The 20,926-nt window shown below is 37.5% G+C and overlaps 2 protein-coding genes across 3 annotated transcripts in view; one reads left to right on the top strand and one right to left on the bottom strand.

Moving 5' to 3' along the window:
• Window positions 1–771: 771 nt before the first annotated feature.
• LOC112527418 (coiled-coil domain-containing protein 115) lies at window positions 772–8,958 on the top strand. Of its 2 annotated transcripts, XM_025138076.1 has the most exons (7): window positions 772–877; window positions 2,259–2,474; window positions 4,094–4,211; window positions 5,815–5,973; window positions 6,576–6,685; window positions 7,602–7,689; window positions 8,545–8,958. In XM_025138076.1, exons 2-7 carry the CDS (start codon window positions 2,325–2,327, stop codon window positions 8,637–8,639), a joined length of 720 nt encoding a protein of 239 aa, XP_024993844.1. In that variant the 5' UTR covers window positions 772–877; window positions 2,259–2,324; the 3' UTR covers window positions 8,640–8,958. The 2 variants fall into 2 exon arrangements, with proteins under 2 accessions (XP_024993844.1, XP_024993853.1); XM_025138085.1 differs by lacking the exon at window positions 772–877 and having other exon boundaries at window positions 2,239–2,474.
• A 1,465-nt stretch (window positions 8,959–10,423) lies between these two features.
• Window positions 10,424–20,926, bottom strand: part of LOC112508125 (epidermal growth factor receptor substrate 15) — a 23,374-nt gene continuing 12,871 nt past the window's right edge. The window contains exons 2-13 of the mRNA XM_025112909.1: window positions 18,458–19,544; window positions 16,834–17,052; window positions 15,486–15,706; window positions 14,956–15,027; window positions 14,639–14,710; window positions 14,454–14,552; window positions 13,991–14,062; window positions 13,795–13,909; window positions 12,864–12,932; window positions 12,488–12,767; window positions 11,995–12,076; window positions 10,424–11,139 (exon numbers count right to left, since the gene is read on the bottom strand). Coding sequence (XP_024968677.1) covers window positions 10,615–11,139; window positions 11,995–12,076; window positions 12,488–12,767; window positions 12,864–12,932; window positions 13,795–13,909; window positions 13,991–14,062; window positions 14,454–14,552; window positions 14,639–14,710; window positions 14,956–15,027; window positions 15,486–15,706; window positions 16,834–17,052; window positions 18,458–19,544 — 2,913 coding nt within the window. The 3' untranslated portion in view covers window positions 10,424–10,614. The remainder of the gene's footprint in view (window positions 11,140–11,994; window positions 12,077–12,487; window positions 12,768–12,863; window positions 12,933–13,794; window positions 13,910–13,990; window positions 14,063–14,453; window positions 14,553–14,638; window positions 14,711–14,955; window positions 15,028–15,485; window positions 15,707–16,833; window positions 17,053–18,457; window positions 19,545–20,926) is intronic.

Below are 20,926 nucleotides of genomic sequence, written 5' to 3'. Positions count from 1 at the left end.
GCCAATTTAACAATGTATATACAAAGAGTGCAGACAATTGAACATACCCATGGGCTTTCCACCAATCTCAACATCAAAATAAACCCTGTGTGTAACTTCATCTAGATCTCCTTCTGGTCCCTCTGCCTAATAAGCAATCATCAATGCACATATATCACTAAGCTATAAACCCTAGTTATATCATCAATAATCCATAATCCTGTTACAATTGTCCTATCAAATCCCAGTCAAGGCTGTGAATTAGGTCAATCATGATCAACCAAAAGTCTGAACATCAATTAGTTGCAAATAAGATCAAGCCTACATCAAAGACAATCATTCACCACACATGAAGAAGAAGAAAGAAAGAAAAAGGAACCTTATGACTGAAGGGGAGACGGCGACGGAAATACGAGGAAATACGGTAGGAAGCGAGGAAATACGAGCTGCTGGAAGACCGGAGACGGCGACCGGAAGAGCGACCGGAGATGGCAACCGGAAGAGCGATGATCGGGGAGGGGGAAGACGAAGACCAACGATCGTGGGGGTGGGAGGCGATGTGAAGGGCGTGCTGTATAGAGGGGGCAAACTTGGAAAAAATAAATCTGAATGGTTTAGTGAAGGGTTGAACATAAAATGGTTAAAAGACTTATGTAATCATCAAGAGGATTGATTTTTTTGGCCAAACACTCTTTACCTCTTACTGATTAAGAGCCAAACAAACAGCCCCTAACTTGTTCCATTATTACCCTCACACGTCTCCAGCCGCTCTCTCCTCCCACGCGAGATCGTCGTTCATCATCCCACTCGATCGTGTTCTCCAGCGTCTTCTCCATCGTCTCCGTCGTCTTCTCCATCGTCTCCGTCGTCTTCTCCATCGTCTCCCACTCGATTTCAGGTATTTCCCTTCTGTCTCCTTTTTCCTTCCCTCTGCAATCACAATGTCGATGAACTTAGGGCTGTTGCCTGTTTGAAATGCTTATTCCCTCTGCAATCACATTGTGGATGAACTTAGGGGCTGTTTGACATTAAATATTATTGTCACTTATTCCAACTCTAATCAAGCCCGGTTCCCCTCTGCTCCCCCTTCCATCTCCGCTGCTTTAGTAGAATAGTTTTGAAGTTAGAAGAACTTACTTGAAGGCACTTTGAAAACTTAAGGAAGCCAACATGAAAGTAGAGTTTTCTCACAAGAGGGTTTTTTGTTCTAAAGCTTGTAGGCCCAGTGAACACCCATGGTTGGAGCATCTATAGCCAATTTGTCACTTATTCCAACTCTAATAAAGCCTGGTTCCCCTCTGCCCCTTCCATCTACAGCCAATTTGACTAGCTGGGCCGTGGCCATTGCACCCAACATCCAATTTGACTAGGCTGCCAGCATGCCTTCCAGCACTTTGGTGTTATCCATGGCTTGAAAGCTGACCTAGCTTCCATAGACTTATCTATGAGAGTGTGCTATCCATGGGTTCGGTCTTCATATGCAATCACAATCTCTAATTGGTATTGGTTTCTTATGGCTGGTAATTGCTTACGGTCGCTTTAGTAATTGTTATGGTTGCTTATGGTTAGTAATTGTCCAAACTTTATGCTACTTTATGCTATTGTTTGTTTATATGTTTGCATAGTTTTTCTGCCAAACAACTATATTCATTTAGTATTAAATCATATAGAGAGTTAAAATGGTAATTTGTTGTCATTCAAAGAACAGTTACCAAACAACATTATTTCATTCAGCACTTAACCATTCTGGCCCTCTTAACCATTCTGCACCAAACTATTCAGCAACCGCTAAACAGCCCCCTAAATGTTTCAATGTGGAAGAAGAGGATACAGGCGATGGATGAATTAGGTTTTCTATTGGAAACAAATAATAAGGGTAAAATTGTTATTTTAACATTTTTTTTTGGAATAAGAAATATTAAAATTTATTCCATGAAAATTAAAAATAGTTTTTTTGTTTTATGTTCTTTTTATCCATGATATTTCAAGCATAAAACTATTCTTTTTTGTTTCGTCTTATCTTATATAGTCTACATATTAAATATATTTTAAAAAAATTAATTCAATGCTTTTCATTAATGTTGATTTAATTAAAATTTATTAAAAAAGAAGATCTCTTCCCACTGTAACTCTAATTCTTACAGAACCTAACCCTTAATTAGAAAACATAACGTGGAGTGCGGTTTTTGACTTTTATAAGAGGGGAGAGTTTGAATATGAATAGATATAGAGGGGTTTAAGTTGTAATAACCTAATAGATGCGGGACGTGATTTGGCAGATGGGCTGAATTTCCGTGCAGGGAGAGCAAAAAGAGGCGCAGTTGAATCAGGAATGATTTGCCGCCATGGGAGAAGAAACTGAAGCTGCAGATACTCAAATTTCTCGACTGTCAATAACGGAAGTAGAAGGACTAGATGAAAACACGCTATTTTTTCTTGATTCAGTGGATAATTATCTCATTTTGATTGAAACATTATCTTCCACTCTTCGTCAGGTACTGAATGACCGCTTCTGAAACGAATTCAAGATTCGATCTTCATGGTGTTCTGATAAGTTTATACTATAGGTTATTGTTTGATTTGTTCCGTTTATAATATGATCTACTCAGTTTTGTTAGTGAAAGGTGAATTTGTTGTTCGTATTCGTTTTTGTCACCTAGGTCCTAAATTGGTTGAATTGAATTCTAAAAAATTTGCACTTCTTTTGATGATTCCATTAAATATCTGAAAATTGCTATAAATACATTTTGCTGGCCATACTTACAGAATAATCGTTTTTGATTTTTAATTTTTTGAGCAGTTATAGGTTTGGCTAGCAGATAGAATTAGGTTAAATATGGGCTTTATTAGGTTTTTGTGTAGAGCTACACAAGCTCAAGTTCAATATAGTTTTGTTCACATTGTTCTTCTCATTCCAGACTAATCCTGCTTTTTGAATCGATCCATCAATACATATGTCACACACTTTTACCCCTCCAAGTAATGCTGCAGTTGTCCTCAGTTGTCTTCTTTGTTGAGTTTGTCTCAATGCCTAGGGTCCAAAATGCACATTTCTTGGGATCTGGTAGGCTTTTTTCTTGCCTTTTGTGACTTGGCGCAAATGCATGAAGGTGTTCTACTTACATCGATACCTCTCTTGTGAGGTAATGTGAGGTATTTATTGCAAAGGGATAATACATTGTTGAAAACTAGCTTTATGTGTGCTAAAGGGTCATTGGCCATGCAGTACCCATGTTACCGGTAGAGCCCAACCGGAGCCCAACCTCCTAAGAGGTATTGGGTTCAAACCTCACCAAAGGTGAGGAGTTCTGGTGAGGAGTGTGCGTGTGTATTTGCCGTGTATAAATATTAAATACTTAAATTTACTAGCTTTATGTGACAAGCCGAATGATTTCTATGATGCAAGCCACATCAGTATGGCCCTTGCTGGACTGCCAATAAGGTATCCACCAAAGACCGGTACTAAAATTAACTAGAATACCTTTGGTATTTGCAACAATCTTTGTTTGTTCTTCATACATGTCCTTTCGGCACTTCTAGGCTGACTTAGTATTCCTGACACACCAAAGTACTAAGGCAGAATGTATGGTTAAAGTGTAAAGAGTAACCGTGGCAGCTTATATATTACTAAATTTCATTAGTACAGCCTCTAATGCTCAAGAGGTTGACTGTATTCATATTCAATACGAAGAATGATTCATGCTTGCTCAAAAAAGAAGTTATTTTTTTTGTAGCCTGTTGATTCCCTTAGATTTTAGTACTAATTCATAGGACTGTAAGATGTGCTGTTGGTTTTTCCTGTACTGGTTGAGATGTGGGATTATCTGTCCATTTATTTCAAGCATTCTTACTTTTTCTTAATTTAATTTCCATCATAACGATTACTTATCCCACGGTTGATTGCCATTCGATTTAGAAATGGAGGCTTCTTCACAAATGATGTTACTCTTCCCATCTTATTGGTACCATAAGCTTCAATACTATTGAATGGATTTCGTATTGAATGGAAATTGTGGTTATATACGTCCAATTGTTTACATAGATTTGCCTCTATTTGGACAAAATGGAATTTATTCTTGACAGAATCAAGTGCTTCTGATTATTTGATTCACAGGGATGGCTGGAATTAGCTAGTGCTCGCCATTCAATGGGTGCTTCACGTGTAAACAGTGCCCTGCTTAACCTTAAACCACATTCTGCTGCTACAACGGTGGAAGTGGATTATGACAATGGTATTCATCACCCTCTCCCCCCCCCCCAAATCACCTATTTTTATTCTCTAGTTCTTGTTGTCGTTTCTACTATCTACGATGTTGACTTGGCCTTGTCACATGGATGGTGTTTTTGCCTAAATTGCCTTGAGCGTTGGCACCTTGCCTGCTTTTGACGATGCTCTATCAGATTAGATTGTTTATTTACAGGAAGAAGAGTGAAGCACACAATATTTCTAAGAAAGAAGCCAGTATGGCTAGAGATTTTCTTGAATCATTTGTTGGATTGGTTTTTGTATGGTTTACAAATGTGCTAATTTTCTCTAGCAGTGCCCACCTCCTTAAAAGGATATAAGGAACATTCTAGGTCACAGAATGTAGGACATTTCTATAAGAGTTAGAGACCTAAAGAGAATGCTATGGGCACAAGGCCATCCAAGAAACTCGGGAGAAACTTATAATTCCTAGAAAAACCTACACAGCCATGGAGCCTTTCTTTGAGAATGTTTGTCAGGTGGTCGAATAAGTCATCTGCTGGTGCTGGGGTGGTGAAATTTGCAATCCATGACAAAGGCAACAAAAAAGGGGAAAGAACGTTTGACAATGATTATAAGGCAAACTAGAAAAAGAAGTGATAATTCAATTTTCATGGTTTTCACTTGCATACCTCAACACAAGTATCTATCATATAAATGCTTAGATTCTCACACGATGTCAGTTGCATCTTCTCTGTGGTGCCTAATAGTTGATGGCCTATTCTTTGGTTCACAAGCAGTTACCTTCTTTCAAGTTATTGACTAATTGAAATCCCAGTCTTGACTTTATCTTGTTAATTTGGATGACAATCGGAGGATAGGATGTAATTGATATTAGTCTAGCTTATTAGGTAGTTGATGAACTTTTTGTTGAGATATACTAGTAAAAAAAAACAGGGATTGCTTCTACTATTGTGCCTAATAATAAAATTTTAAGCACTTCTTTGCCAATTAAGAGTTGATAGGACAGGTTGTAAAGTTTGCAAGGTTAAAGTCATCCTAGAGATTGCATGTTGTCAAAATGAACGTGATCTTAGATGTTCTAATAGAACACCTCCTCTGTTCAGCTATAGTAAAGGGAAAAATGTAAAATTCTTCACTTCAAAACAAGATGTTTCAAGAGTTGACATGATATGTAACATGAAGTAGATTGTAGTTCCTGTGTCCCAAACTATTACAATGTTTGACATAATTGTGGAAGTATTTGATTATTTTAGTCAAATGTCTAAAACACTCTACACTAGAGGGAAAGAATATGAATAAATTGTAATGGTAATATAAATAAAGCAAGTAATTTTACCTTGAACTTTTGTCAACCAAACTAAATCTCATCGCTCATTGCAATGGTGAAGCAATTAATTTTAGCTTGAAGTTTATGCCAATATTGCAACGTTGTAATTAAATACACATCCCAAAATAGAAACTGTGGCAACTTTTGTGATGCACAGGAAGTAACATACTGTTGGTCCAAATCCATAGATTCTTGTTATTGTTTCTAGTTTTTTTTTCTGAATTGTGTGTTGTTTGGGCCGAATTGAGTACTTGAGCTTTCAAGCATGACATGTTTACTAATTTGCTCTCTGCTTTAGCTGGCTCTGTAAAGAAGTCACCGCTGTTCAGTTTATGCAAATGGGCATCTTCTGACGATAAAGACTCCCCACTGGAGAAGGAAAACAATGAAGATGAGCATTTAAAAGAAAATTCTAGCAGTCCAAAGCTCGGGCCTCATGCTTCACCTCGGGATTCTGGTAAACAGTTTTTATGATATAATATTGCTTTGTGGAAGCGGTTTAATATAGTGAAACAACGCATAGTCATATGTTCCATATCAAAACCGATGGTTTTTCCAAGTTAACTCCACTAGTGCGATGCTTCCTTTGTTTCTGAAAACTGGTGTAGTTTTTGGAGATCAACCGACTACATTTTAAACCACTCCTTTAATGCATTCCTTTAATTTACAAGCAAAAAATCTCTTTCTTTATTCAGTAAAAAAGAGATTTTTTTACTGCTACAAACCAAACCCAAATCTTTTTCTTACCAGATACAAAGTTGATTTTATTTTTGTTACTCGTTTGTAGCTCTTTTTATCTGTATCACTTGTACAAAATATGATGACAATGATTCTTTTTAAAAACTTGTGAATCCACTACAATTTTGAAGTCCAAACTTAACTATTCTGATTTGGAAGACTCTACATGCATCTTCTTTTTCCATAATGATTGGAGTCTTTCTGAAGGATTCCAAAGCATAGATTGTAGGTCTGTTATAATTCCTGGCTTCAGCATTATTATTGTTCATATGCTCAGACTACTTATTGTAGTTTATTTCTTGGTTTTTCGATTTTGCTAAGAAAATCAAGAGAGTTCACCGGAAAGCAGCAACAGATCTGAAACTAACACCCCATCACCAGAAAGCAACGGATCTAAAACTAATGCACCACTGTGTAAAACAGAGAGCACTGTAAGTGAATAAATGTGATCCTGAGTTCTGTTTCAACTTCACGTAATGACGATAGACATGCTCTGGTCATTGCATTCAAAGCAACACTTCCCTTTTCGTGATCTCCTATGATAGTTGCAACATTTCTTTTTGGTAAATTTACTTGCACACTGTTACTATTACCAAAGGTTGATGATTTTGTTCTAGCGTGCCAAGAGTCTCCTACTTTGCTAATGTTGAAAGTATTAAAGACATTTGGTTAAAATATTTCTCTTAAACAACGAGTGCCATCTACAAAACTGCACTGAAGCAATAGCCCTCTTAGGGTGCTTTTGATACGCAGTACAGAAGGGAAAGGACAAAAAAAACTTGTCCCACATTTGGTGCGACATTAGACAAGGACTAGACATCGACTGAGTGGGACAAAATGCATTTTTTATCTCACTAAAAATAGGGTGAACAAAAATCAGGGAGATGGGACAAGATTGGTAAATTACTACATTACTTATGTCAAATTAAAACTCTAAAACCTTCCACAGTTCTTTCACCTGGCTACCTCACTGTCGGCCGTGTATTATCATTAGAGAATCTTTATGTACCAAAATCATAGGTTACCAAAAAGAAAGTGCTGCAATCTACTTTTTCATCTTGTGAACATACAAAAGAAACAATACATGTGGAGATATTAACTATTTTCATGAATTATGGTAGTGTAAATGCATAAGTAGTCACACTTTTTGTTCATAATCGCTCATTCATTGAAAAGTCCAGGCTTCTTTTTTGCATCAAAAAGTCAAGTACAATGATTTGAGAAGTGAATCATTGGTTACTATATTCATTCCGCATTGGAAGGAGATTGTTGCTATTTTATTTAGAGAAACAGTGTTCTTTCTTAATTATATTTCCTTCAAGTATCTTACGTTTTTTGTGTATGTAGCTTCAAAAAGAACGAGTGAAAGTACTATCAGTGTTTGGAACTTTGGTTTCTCCTAAGCTTCGGGCTTCTCAACTTTCATTTGAAACAGGTGAAATTTCCCAAAGCTATTTGACTAGAATTAACCCCAAAAAAATGAAAAACTGAAGAACACTCTGGTAACCATTCATCTAGATTGTACACGCATGTGCATACAAGTAATTGAAGTTGTTTATTGTTTTTTATGCACATATGCATATCGGACAAATTGCTTACGTGTATGCACATGTGCATACCGTTCACTATCGAGATGAATGGTTACCCGGGTGTTTCTCAAATTTTCATGTTTTTGCAGTGTTCCCTTGTTTTTCATTTTTTTTGCAGTGTTCCAAGGTTTTTCATTTGTTTTGTGGTTTTCCCTGAACCCGCCTCTCTCTCTCTTTATATATATACATATATATATATATATGTATATATATATATGTATATATATATATGTATATAGAGGGAGGTCCACAGGAATATATATATATATATATATATATATAGAGAGAGAGAGAGAGAGAGAGAGAGAGAGAGGGAGGTCCACAGGAACACCTAAAAAAAATGAAAAACTGAGGAACACTCTGGTAATCATTCATCTAGACAGTACGGACATGTGCATACTAGTAATCTAAGCTGTTTTTTTTTTGTTTTATGCATGTATGCACATGTGCATACTGGACAAATTGCTTACAAATTACTTGTATGCACATGTGCATAGCATCCAGATGAACGGTTACCAGGGTGTTCCTCAGTTTTTCATTTTTTACGGTTTTCCCCAGAGTCTGACCTTATGTAGGGATGAGTTCGGGAGAGAACCCTCAAAAAATAAAGAAACGAAGAACTCATCCAAACCAATAAAATCTTGTTCTTTCATTTATCCAATGTTTCCATGAGCGTAATTGTTGTGTCGTTTGGTTTGCAGCCTTGGAAACACTTGTGGAAATTGCAAACGTACGTTCATCGATTCTTAAAGCTCATGATGCATTAAAGAAGGAAATGAAGAGCAGCAACGGGTAATCAGACAGTTAAATCCAAGCACACATTCATGGCCAAAGAACAAAATCTCCGGTTCAGATTCCAGATTTTGATCAATACCAAACTAAGAATCTTATAAGTTGTGTAATAGTATCTATGAACAAAAGGATTTTGATTGTTTATGTCATCGGTTTAGAGATGGCTTTTAGCTTTTTTTTAAGGGTGTCCTGGGCTATGTCGAAACTAATCCGGGCAAATGGCGATGGCAAGAGCCGCAAGACATCAATCACAATAAACTTAGTGACTATAACTGTTGTGGATGCTTGGAATCGAACCCACTACGGATGGGATATTCTACCACATCCCTTGGGCCTCAACCACTACGCACAACTCTTGTCGTTCTGAGTGGGGCTTGATTTCAGGGACCACTTATTTCTATAATCTTTTTGAGATCAGTAAGAACGTTCCAGAGAATGACGTCATACCTTTTTAAAAGGGTGCATGCATTGCTGAATTCTTTTTAATATTTTCATGCAAATTTAAAATAAATGTGGTTAAATATAAATATTTGAAAATGTAACAACTAGTTCATGCAAAATTTATGGTTAAATATAAATATTGGAAAGCCACAGTTGTATTAAACTGCAGTCAATTTGACAGTTTGGTTTGGTTTGGTTAGGTTAATTTTATTTTGATAATTTGAGAGTGTTTCAAAATGACTTAATGGGTGTAAAAGAACGTGTAACTAGTTTAGTAAGGGGATGTTTGGGATTGCTTATTTTATCTGCTTATTGACTTATTTCAGTCTGGCACCGGTGATAAGCTAATACCTAGTGTTTGGATAAGAAAAAAGAAAACTGCTTATACCGGTGCCAAMCCGGTAATAAGCAGTTTTTKATAAGTTAATYCRTCMTGACTTATGAAAAACTGCTTATTACCAGTTTACCATTTTAACCCTATTACCCTTTATACCTATCTTTTTTCCTCCAGATAACATCGATCTCAATCTTCTCCCTTCTCCATATAACAACATCAATCTTCTCTCTGTATTTTTTGGTCATTTTACAGATATAAGCAAAATTTGCCAAACACTAAAAAACAACTTATCAGCTTATTGCAGTTTGGTACCGCTGTAAGCTAATCCAACACTTTTTACAAAACTCCAGTTTGATACCACATAAGTTAATAAGCACTTTACAAAAAAACATAAGTTGTTTTAAATAAGCAATCCCAAACACCCCCTAAGTCATACAAGATTGTGTATATTATGTGGTTTGTTTGTTAGCAGCTTAATGAGACTCAACTTATTCGGTCAACTATAAATACATGTTTGGTAATGGCTTAATGATATAGAAATGACTTATTCAATAAACTTTTAGGTGGGGGAGCTTTATGCGGAAATTCAAGCTTGTTCCAAACTTTGTCTTTGCCCAATTAAAAAATAGGGATTCTTCCATCTGTAAAAAACTCTTTCAAACAAAAACATTTCCAATTTATATAGACATATTAATCCACACAAACAGCTTCATCCATATAAGGCTTAATGAAAAACTAACCAAACAACTCCTTACACTAACACATTACTATACCTGGTATAATTATTTTATTTAGTACTCTCTCCATTCCAAAATAAGTGTCCACTTTCCGATTCTACCCTTAATTATGAGAAAGATAAAAGTGTCATTAGTAATTAAAAGGTGCAATAATTATGTATTTCTTAAGACTTCATTTGCATTATAGGCATTTCTTTTAAACTTTAAAACTCCTCAATAAAAGTCAAGCCTGATAAATGTCTAAAATACCCATGAATATTGCAAGCATAAAAATCATCTGAAAATCAAAAGGCAAATATTTTATAATAATGAGAATCAACAAACAAATAGGTGATTCTGGTCAAAATTATATCAAAAGAAACATTGTGAACTTTTCATGAAATGCATTTAAAGATGAAGCAAATGATACAAACACAAACTATCAAGCCAGTACAAAAAAATACATGACCCATCAATACAAAAAACTAGAATGCCCATTTGTCGGATTCGTTTTTCCCACTTTGACCCTCCGACGACACCTTAAATGGTCCACTCGACCCGAAAGGATCCGAGTCGTCAAACGAGTACGCTTGGCCATGGTCAAACCCCGTACTGCTACTCATGGAATCAAACCTAGCAAAATTACGGTCTTGTGTTGTGCTGCTCATTGAGTCGAACCTAGAGAAGTTATTGTCCTGTGTGGTGCTGCTCATAGAATCGAATCTCGTGAAGGTTTCTCGCCGGGGAGAAGTAGAACCACGTTCATTAGCGCTGAAAGAGTCGTACCTCGAGAAACTATCGAAGAAAGAATTCTCCGCTCCTCCGACACTGTACCGTGGTGAGGTGCCAGCTCTAGAAGCCGGTGAGCCAGGGACTGAATCATCGAACCCAAATGGACTCTTCTTCTGAAAGAAATTACTGCCCTGAGGGGAATCCGTTCTCCTTGGACTTGCGGTGAAGCTACTGGAGTCGAAGAAATAATTCTCTCCGTGTTTCTCAGGATCAGCATCCTGTGAAAAATAAAGCAGTGATGGAAATTAGGGGTATAACTCCAAAGACCAAACCAAAAGATCAGACAGAACTACGCTAAAACCAAACCAAATGGCCCGTAAATCCCATGAAAAGGTCGTCTTTAGGGGCTTGAGAGCAGTGGCGATACAGGAATTTTGGTGATGTGGGGCGGGATTTAATCAACATAACACTATAAGATATAATAAATGAGAAAACAAGGCATTTTATGTATAAATACAATGCTTTTATATAAAAATAAAATTTATAACATATAATGTAAAAAAATAAAATTTATAATCTATGGAGGTTAAACTCTTATATATATAAAAGATAAAATTTATGATGAAAGTTTTTTGAAAATCATGGGGGGCAGCTGAACCCCCAACTTTGCCTTTACATCATAAACCAAACCGAATAGAACCAAAACTTGACTCATTCAGTTTGGTTCCAGTTCGGAAAACTTGGAACCAATTAGCGGTAACAAGTCCCAAAATGAACCAGATTGACCACTTACAATCCTAGAAAAAAACTAGCATCTATTAGAGTTGACTCCACATTAGTCGAGCCTACGAGAGTTAACAACACATAATTCATATTGAGGGGTAAATCGGCCATTTCTGTCATTCAGGCTGTTGATTTAGATAAAAAAGTAAATTACACCACCAATTTATCCACACAGACAAATTTATCCATACAGAACTTCTATAGAAAATCTGGTAAACAGCCCCTAACCCGATATATCCCACCCAGAGTTACGGCCCGGGGGCCTGGGGATGTATTCAGACCTGACCTCTACTCCAAATTCGACCATCCATTCATTAAATGCAATGAGAAAATATAAAAAAGGATCTCACCTTAGTGGCATCGTTATTTCCCCAAACTGAATCTACATCATCATTATTGTCAAAAGTACCCCATCCTTGGTCATCAAAGCTCCTAAACAAAGATGTCACTCAGTTTTTCATACAAAAGGAAATGGAAAATGAGAACAAGAGGTATAATCTGTGCAAGTTTAGTTCTTTTCAGCAAACAAGGTAATGGTTACATGCTTATTGCACAAGCTACAATCCATGAAGCAAGCAATAATTTAGACGGGTTGGGTTCAAATGAGAAATATTTTGAGAACCCGCTAACCAACTATTTATGGATTATTCATGATGAATAAGATTAGTAATATTTCAGGATTATTCATCATGAATAATGAAAATGCATGATATTCATGAGAATTTTAGGGTTATTCATCATGAACAATTCAAGAAATAGTTCGTTCCCTCGTTCTCAAAATATTTAAGGTTCTCAATTGAACCTTCTTTAATTTAAACGATAAATTTCGAATCAACTTGCTACCTTTGAGTTTCTGTGTCCGCATCAAAGCTCTTCCCAAAATGGCTATAAGAATCCTCCTTGGTTGGACTTTCAAATATTTTGTTTCTCGTGGGACTGCTTGCCGGACTTTTGGCTGATTCATCTTCGCTGTGTGCATATGCTGATTCAGTCTCGAATAGCTTCTCTGACTTCCCATCAGCAGTTGAATATGAATCTGAAAAGTTATCAACAGGAGACATATTTTCTGTCTGAGGAGTTGTAGATTTGGCATTTGCAGGGACCGCAACATCAAATGAGAATCCTGTCATTACAAATTATTTTTAATGCAAAATGCAATTATAGTGAAGAGAATAAGGTCAGAAAATATACAATAACTCCAACAGAAAGAATGCCAAACCTTCATCTTCGAATTTATCCCACTCCTCATCCCACACTGCAGATATCTCCGGAACTCCAGGTTGCCAGCCTTCAGAAACAAAAGTGGCCAAACAAGAAGGCAAAATTGTATTATCATTCCCTCCTCCCCAAATTAAATGTTCACAATTATAATGCAGAGTTTTAGACTTTCTATATAAATGAATGTCAATTTTACCCTTGATAATTACTACACTTTTTGCTGAAAATTGTACCCTTACTACATTTGATGAAAATTGTCTCCCCATCTCATCATCTCTTATTTATGCGTCATAATTTAAGGGTAGAATTGGAAATTTAGTAAATTATAACCATCTATTTTTGAAAGTGGACACTTATTTTGGAACAAACTTCATTAGAAAATTGAACACTTAGGGCCTGTTTGTGAGCAGCTTAATGAGCTTAATGGAACTCGCAGTTTATTTGGTCAGCTATACATGGCTGTTTGGTAGTGGCTTAATGATATAGAAAGTGACTTATTCAGTAAGTTAATAGGGGAGAGTTTTATGCAGAAAGCCAAGTTTTTCCCAAACTTGCCCCTCCCAATAAAAGAAGCTCCTTCCTTCTATGAAAAACCTTCCCAAACAAAAACCTTCCCTATCTATACAAACAGAATAATCCACACAGACAGCTTTATCTATACAGGACTTAAATGGACCAAACAGCCCCTTATACAGGGATGGAGGGACTATCATAATATGCTACTGTGAGATTATTGCTAGTGAGGTATCCTGATAGGACAACTTTTTAGGGAACAATTGCTGGTGGCTCTACCATTTGGGGTAGAGAACATATATGCATACATCTCGCCCAACCTTGCTTTCAAGTGGGATATATTGGGTTTATTGGTTTGATATAATTGTCACCGGGAAGATTAAGCAATGCATACGATGGCATGGAATGAAAGATGATACCTTGTGGAAGCTCAATAACTGCAGTTGATTTGACATTAATTCCATGCTTCTTGCAACGTTCCGCTAAAGCCTTCAGTAGTTCCTCAAGATCTGATTGTATACGATCAGCACGAACCTATGTATGGACCAAGAATATGTTTAAAATTAACTCCTTTCAAGGGCCAGAGGGTTAACATATGAAAGTAGTTAAACTTACTTGAAGGATACCATCAGCGCTGCCACCCTGTTCCATTTTCACTAGTGCCTGATTCAACTCCATCTTTCTCTCCTAAGAATGTCAACAGGAATTTCAATTCAATTAATAAAGTACTTTTACATCGATCAGAAAAAAGTGAAACTAAACTAAACTGCAAGTTAAAATCACAGTATAAAGTGAAAACAGAATGCCATGTGTTGGCGAGTTTAACATTTTCAACTTCATTACGTCCTATATGGTGTGACGAGTACTGTAATGTGACTGTGAGTCCGGGCCCCATTTATTTCGTGTTAAGAAATGCTAAAATGGTCGGTATATCAGCACCAAAAATTCAAAGTAGAAAAAACCGAAAGCATTCTATTATTAAGTGAGGGTAGTCGTATCAACTATATAAAGATCTTTCAGTAAATTCACAGGTCCGGGAATATTTTCTTGTGTCAGAAAACATGAAGGGAGATTCTACCTGAATATCACGGAATGATGCCTCCTCAATAGTTAATTTAGAGGCCACTTCTGCCACCTGTTTGTACTTCTCTTCATATTTCTTGGCAAGCAACTCTGCCTGAAATAAAATGGTGCAACTTTCTAGGAACAATAAAAAAGAAAGCTGAAAGATGGAAATAAGACACGGCCTAATCTAAAAAATACCTCACGTTTATCAGCTAAAGCCCGTTCCGTAATCTCATTAAGGCGGTTATCACATCTGCTTTTGTATAGAACCTGGTAAAAAATAGGATGCGAGAACATAAATGATGCCGTATTTATGAATGTAACTGAGGAAGCTCGCACATCTCACATTCCCATCTATGTAAATACAAATACGTGTGTGCAAAACAGACAGAGAGAGAGAGAGGAGATAGTGTATGTATATCAAGATCACTGTATGCAATGAATTTTAAGGGAGTTTACAGCATATTATATATATGGAAGCACAATGACAAAAAATTGAGAAGAAGGCTACTCACAAGATCTTGCATTTTGTTCCTGTAGAACGCCATCTTTTCTCTAGAATCCAGAATCACCTTTTTATCTTCAACCTTTCAACACCAATGGAAACCAGCCACAGTGAACATTCCAAGGCATATAAGACGTGAGAAGCATAAGAGCTCTAAGGGAATGGTTCAACTAAAATTCGAACGATAATCACAGCACAAAGACCCTTAAAAGTGCATCAACTGCATACTCCAAGGGCAGAACTTTCTAAATTTAACTTCTAGTACCAGATAAAATTTTAAACTGATTGTTAGAATAACATCAAAATAAGAGTTGCCTATAAACATGGGTAACAATTTCTCAAAGCCTGGTAATAGAATTGAGGACGAAAAGAGGCAGAAAAAAATGCCTGCAGTAGTCAATCGCCTTCCTGACCCCTCACCAACACCCACCCCTCCGCAGAAGAATAAATTAAGCTAATAAATAAAAAATTCAAAATTTTAAACTGACAGCAAATAAAAAGGGTAAGTTCCAAATGTATCAAGAAAGAAGAAATATTTACCGCTTTCTCTGGTTCAGTTGTCTCTCGAAAATTTGAGTGAGATGCATTTTGATCACCATTGCTAAGCTGATGTGCATGAGAACTATCCATGGAGGGCACAGGTCCCTTCTGATTATACTGCATTTGTCCATCAGCCCTAGGATAAGCTCCCTGCATGGGAGGCCTTAAACCAGCATGTTGCATTGGTTGAGCACCAGGCATCACTTGCTGTGGGAGAGAACCTGAAGATGATACGTCAAATAACATTCGGAAAAAGATATGGATATATCCAATGTTATAAATAAACTCCACTTAAGGTCGCCCAGTTGTTAAGCGTCTCCCACCACTCCAATCAGTTAAGGCAGCTTAATCCGCAGGCTAGGAGTTAAACTCCCCTTGGTGCTTCAATTAGCATCTACTGATTGAATTAAGCTTTGCAAAAGATTTAAGCAGGCATTAATCAACTTGTCTTCATCAAATTTTCACAACTTTGAAGGAATCTTACGGGTTCCTCCTTGAGTAATTGTATCAATGGAACAATGAAACTAGTCATTTTGGTAATTGTATTGAAATAATAAACCAAACGAACCCAATTAATCCAACACACTGTAGGGTCTGGGGAGGGCCAAATGTATGCAGATCTTTCCTCTACCCAAAGGGTAGAAAGGTTGTTTCAGTGAAAAGACCCCTGGCTTGAAAAAACGCCTTTTTGAGAAAAATGTTTTGCAAAAATTTTGGAATCTTAAGCTACCCGAGAAAGAAAGCCAAACAAAACAAGAAATGAAGTTTGGAAGAGATAATGAAGTGCACGTACACGGTACATACAGTAAACAACATGGTAAGCGCATAGGAAGTAGTACGGTACATCTAATCGACCGAACACGAAAAAACCGAAAGACCCCAACTTGGATAAACTCGCACAAAAGCTACTCCAGACTCCCCCCCCCCCCCCCCGCGTCAACAAAAAAGGTCATTGTTACCAGGCCTAAACTCTGGTAGGTAGTTGTCTGTTTTCTACCCCAGCCACAGTAACCCTCAAACACAGAGTCTCTACGTTAGTCATGTAAACTCTTATCTGAGGTCATGCCTTCGGATAGGTCTAAAGCCGCCATATCCAATCTCAACTGCTCTCCAACGCCCTCTCCTCCCCCCCCCCTCTCTGGCCTTATTAGTATCAGATCTCTGATTTCAAGTTCACATTGTTTCCAAATAATTACAGTTCATACATTAATGGAAGCATCAATGTTTCCACCTAATTCCTGCTTGGGTGATAAAGAGCTAGAAGTTCATTTAACCACCTACCCCGCTCCCTTCTTAGACCACCAGAAAATGTAGTATTATGATGTATAAATGGAATGTAAAGCAATACCAGGAGTAGCAACCCAGCCAGCAGATCTATAAGAAGGGTTGGGTGGACCGGTGAGGGACAATAGAGTTTCATCCAGCAAGATGTTACTAGGAAGTGTCGGTGGAAGATTATGCCCTTCTCTGTACCTCTCCATCAGATAGAGAGCAATGCAAAACTCCCTCAAGGAAAGCATGCTGTCATTATCTTGATCAGACAAGTCCCATACCTGTTTCAAAATTTCTGTGAAAGGATAAAAAGAACATCATTCGTGTTGTAGTGTTAAATACAATTTATTATTGGAAAGAAGTTACAGCACAAAGCAAACATCTCACAAAAAGAGCTGAATCAGACTTTAAAGGCCCAAACAGAATTATTTGCATTCCTAGGCGTCTAAATGGTTGTCACTCCTGCAGTTAAGTGGTGGTTTCTAGGAAGGTTGACAAACACAATGTATTTGCTCAAAAACCGTGATTATAGAGGTGGCAATGCCTCTGTGATAGCATTAAGTACCACACAAATTCTAGTACTAGCATGCAACATAAAAATGAATCAAAAGGAAAGCACATATGGCTTGTTGATTGAATTTCTCTTCGGCAACCATTAAGCTCAATGACTTCTGTCCCAAACACACATGTGAAACGTAAAGGACTGGAATCAATTAAAAAAAAGAGTGAATTTTCCAACCTGATATACGAATTGTCCTTTTAAACAAAGAATTGTTCTTTGAAAAAATATGAAAAGGAAGCGCTACAATTTGCTGGATTTGGACAAAAGATGCCACAATCCGTTCAAAGCTCATATGTTATGTAGCATTTTCGTGAGAATGATGGTTTGCTTGGAATGAAAAGTCAAATGTGATAGCTCAAAGAGTTGATCATTCTTCGAGATAACCATGTGACTCCTTTTACTAATCGCAATTAAGAAAGGACACCCGAGATAATAAGTGGTTAACATGAGGTATCTTGTCTTACCCCTGGAGACAAAACAATACACCAAACAATCACATAAGTTCCCCAGGAAATCAATTTCTATTTAAGTTACTATGGAAATTTTAGTTCACCATAAGGAATCAACCTCTACTTAAACTATTGTCGACATTTCAACAGGGCTGCAACTTGTACTACCTCTGTCCTAAAATGAGTGTCCTCTCTTGACTTCAACAGCAAAATCTAATACTTGATAAATTTATAATCAATACGAACTACCATACATTTTCAGCACAAGCTTCTTTTTGTTAGCCGTACTTGTGTCTTATAATGAAAGTTAACAAAGTTTTTCTTAAAGGTCAAAATATACAGTATCAATTCTGAAGAAGAGAGTGATCCGTTTGACTTCAAAAGTCAAAAGAGGACACTTCTTTCAGGATAAAGGGGTTAATATCGGATATTTGACATGATCAAAAAAAGCGACAATCCTTGGGGATTTTCATTTTAATGGCAAGTAATTATTGGTCTAGTTACTTGCCTTATCTAAGGAATGAGCTTTATTTTCCAGATAATATGTTCTTAGAACCACTTTTCCCTCTCACATGTGGTGGGACAGAAATTTAAGAGATGAAGATAATAGAGGAGAGAAGTCAACAAATAACAAGAACACTTGTTTCCGGAATGTGCTCAGTGAACAATTAGGGTAAGATTTTTATTACCTCTTGGTAGTCTCCAACTTAAAAATAAACTGCGCGCCTGTTCACCAGTGATCTTCCCATCTCTATCGGAGTCAACTTCCATGAAAACTTTCATATACTTGTTAACGCCAGCCCGGGTCATTTTTGGCCACTGAGGTTGAGATGGATTGGGAGCTTGAGTTTTCGCCTCAACTGAAAGTCCAGCTGATCCAAATGAAGTAGTATTTTGAGTTGGGCCCTGTTGATTTGGTCGTGGAACTGAGGGTGCCGCTGGCTGTACCGGAGCCCCTGTGGGCTGCCTTGTAAAAGCATTCAAAGCACCAAGTGGGTCAATCTTGGCTGGAATCTGGGGCTCAGAAGTTGGAGGAACAATGGCAGAAGAAGCAGGTACACTGCTTGCAGTATGCGTAGGCATTGGGGATGATGGTGGTCTGGATAAAGATGGGGAAGCAGAAAACACATCACCTCCAAACATAGGGTCAGAAACAATTGCATTTCCTCTGACTGGTGCTCTAGGAGTCATGAAAGACGAGACTGAATGTGGATCTTGAGGCCTTGGTGCTATAGAGGTGACTGTGCTATTAGGGACCTGCACTGTTGCTGCAGGAGTCCCAGCACCTCTGCCGCCAAGCCAATCACCTGAGACATTTGAGCTTGAGAGTCCTGGACCCGCAAGACCACCTCCTGATGGGAAATTTGGACCCCCAACACCTTGTGGTGGAAGAGAACCACTAGGAGGTGGCCTCATTGGTTGATTTCCTTGAGATGCATAATACTGCACAGAAGGTGGGGCCACTAAAGAAGGAGCCATTGAATTTGGAGGCCCTTGCGCTCTTATCCCGAAATTTTGAGGAGGCATTGAAGTACCAACTCCAGGCTGCTGTGTAGGAGGACGTGGAGCCATTGAATTTGGTTGAGCGGCAGGAAGAGCTGCAAGATTTATCTGTGGAGCAGGGATTTTAGCTGAAGCAGGTCCATATAATGCCGCCTTTACTATATCAGGTGTTAGTTCTCTTTTACTCTGTGCCACAGTGACAAGCTTAAGAGCATTATAGAATTCTTGACGGCCAAGGAAGCCAGTGCGGTTATGATCAGCATGCTGCCATATCTGTAATTAGGTAAAATATTTCTGTAAGAACTCAGCGCAGATGCAGGGTCAAACTGGCCATCTTTATCAAGGTATATTATTACGGCATTCTGATAAGGCAGAAACAATAAACGCAAATATAAAAGCTGCAACTCCCAGTCATTTGACACTAAAATACATAGCATATAACCTTGATTCAGTCCAACTCAACCCTTTGTGCTTGGTGTTAGAATTTAGTTACATGAAATTACTTTCCTCTCTTCATAAACCGTAAATACATTTATTGCATGCTCATCACTATAAAATATAAAGATAAGCAATCTTCCACAATCAAATATAAATAAGTGAATTTTGTGCATAGCATCTATATATCCAGCTAGAAGCTTGCCTAAAATGGTTAAACCTTTAAAGTGAGATAGCACCTAGCTTTTCCCAAATCCCTACAACTATAATCCTTCAGATAACATATAAGCCCAATACCATCAGAGTACCTTACCTTATAAGTCTAGGGATCCTAAAAAACAAAAGGCTGTCTTCTCTAAATGAGACCCTATACAGCTTTATGGGTATCGCTGACTGTTCATGGGTGGAGAGCCCTCTCCTTGCAGTAGTTACAATGAAATGAAGCCGGCAAAACTCTTTAGATTGTCAAAGACCTTCCAGCCTAGTGGTAAGGCTTGGGCATGGCATAGTCATGAACCCAAGTTCGAGCCCTGGGAGGGGAGTGTTGGCGACATTTAAGTGGGGCCATGTTTAGCCTCCAAATTTGCCGGGGATTAGTCGGGCTTTGGCCCGGACACCCTTTCCAAAAAACTCTTTAGATTGGTATTCAAAATCATTTGTCAATTTTAAGAAAAACATAGAACTCCTGCAACAGTTTTATAGAAGATAGAAAATCCTCTGATTCTTCAATTGCTTTCCTACTGGAATGTTGAAAAATAATGATCAATGGCACTGCTTCACCATTATGCATCCTCTTTTTCATGCAGGGACCAAATTCAACAATTTAATTAAAACAATTTTTTCTTCAACAAGTACCAAGAGCAAGTAAATTACATCTAAAGTTGTTGGTCCATTAGCAATCAACCAGCGGATGGGTGCACGCTATATGTCTTTTGTTGCATGTAAAGCACCATGTAATGATGACTATTTTATTCTTTTTGGGTAAGCATGATGAAAATTATTTTTTATCTACTCCTATTCAGATAAAAAAAGTCCAGGCAACAATAAAGCTTTTATTGAGGTCTTCAATAAAAATTATTCGGGTACAATAATAACCAAAATAAAACAAGTGTACATGAAACCAAACTAAAGTGATAACAATACACAATAGGAGAACAGTTTGCAGAACCTTTTAATCTAACATCTGAAAACTAAACGTCAAGGTCCAACACTTCAACCGA

The sequence above is a fragment of the Cynara cardunculus genome (genome assembly GCF_001531365.2).
Source record: "Cynara cardunculus var. scolymus isolate 2C chromosome LG 1, CcrdV1, whole genome shotgun sequence".
NCBI lineage: Eukaryota > Viridiplantae > Streptophyta > Magnoliopsida > Asterales > Asteraceae > Cynara > Cynara cardunculus.
The sequence above is the reverse complement of the archived record's forward strand: the minus strand, read 5'-3'. Positions and strand labels throughout refer to the sequence as shown.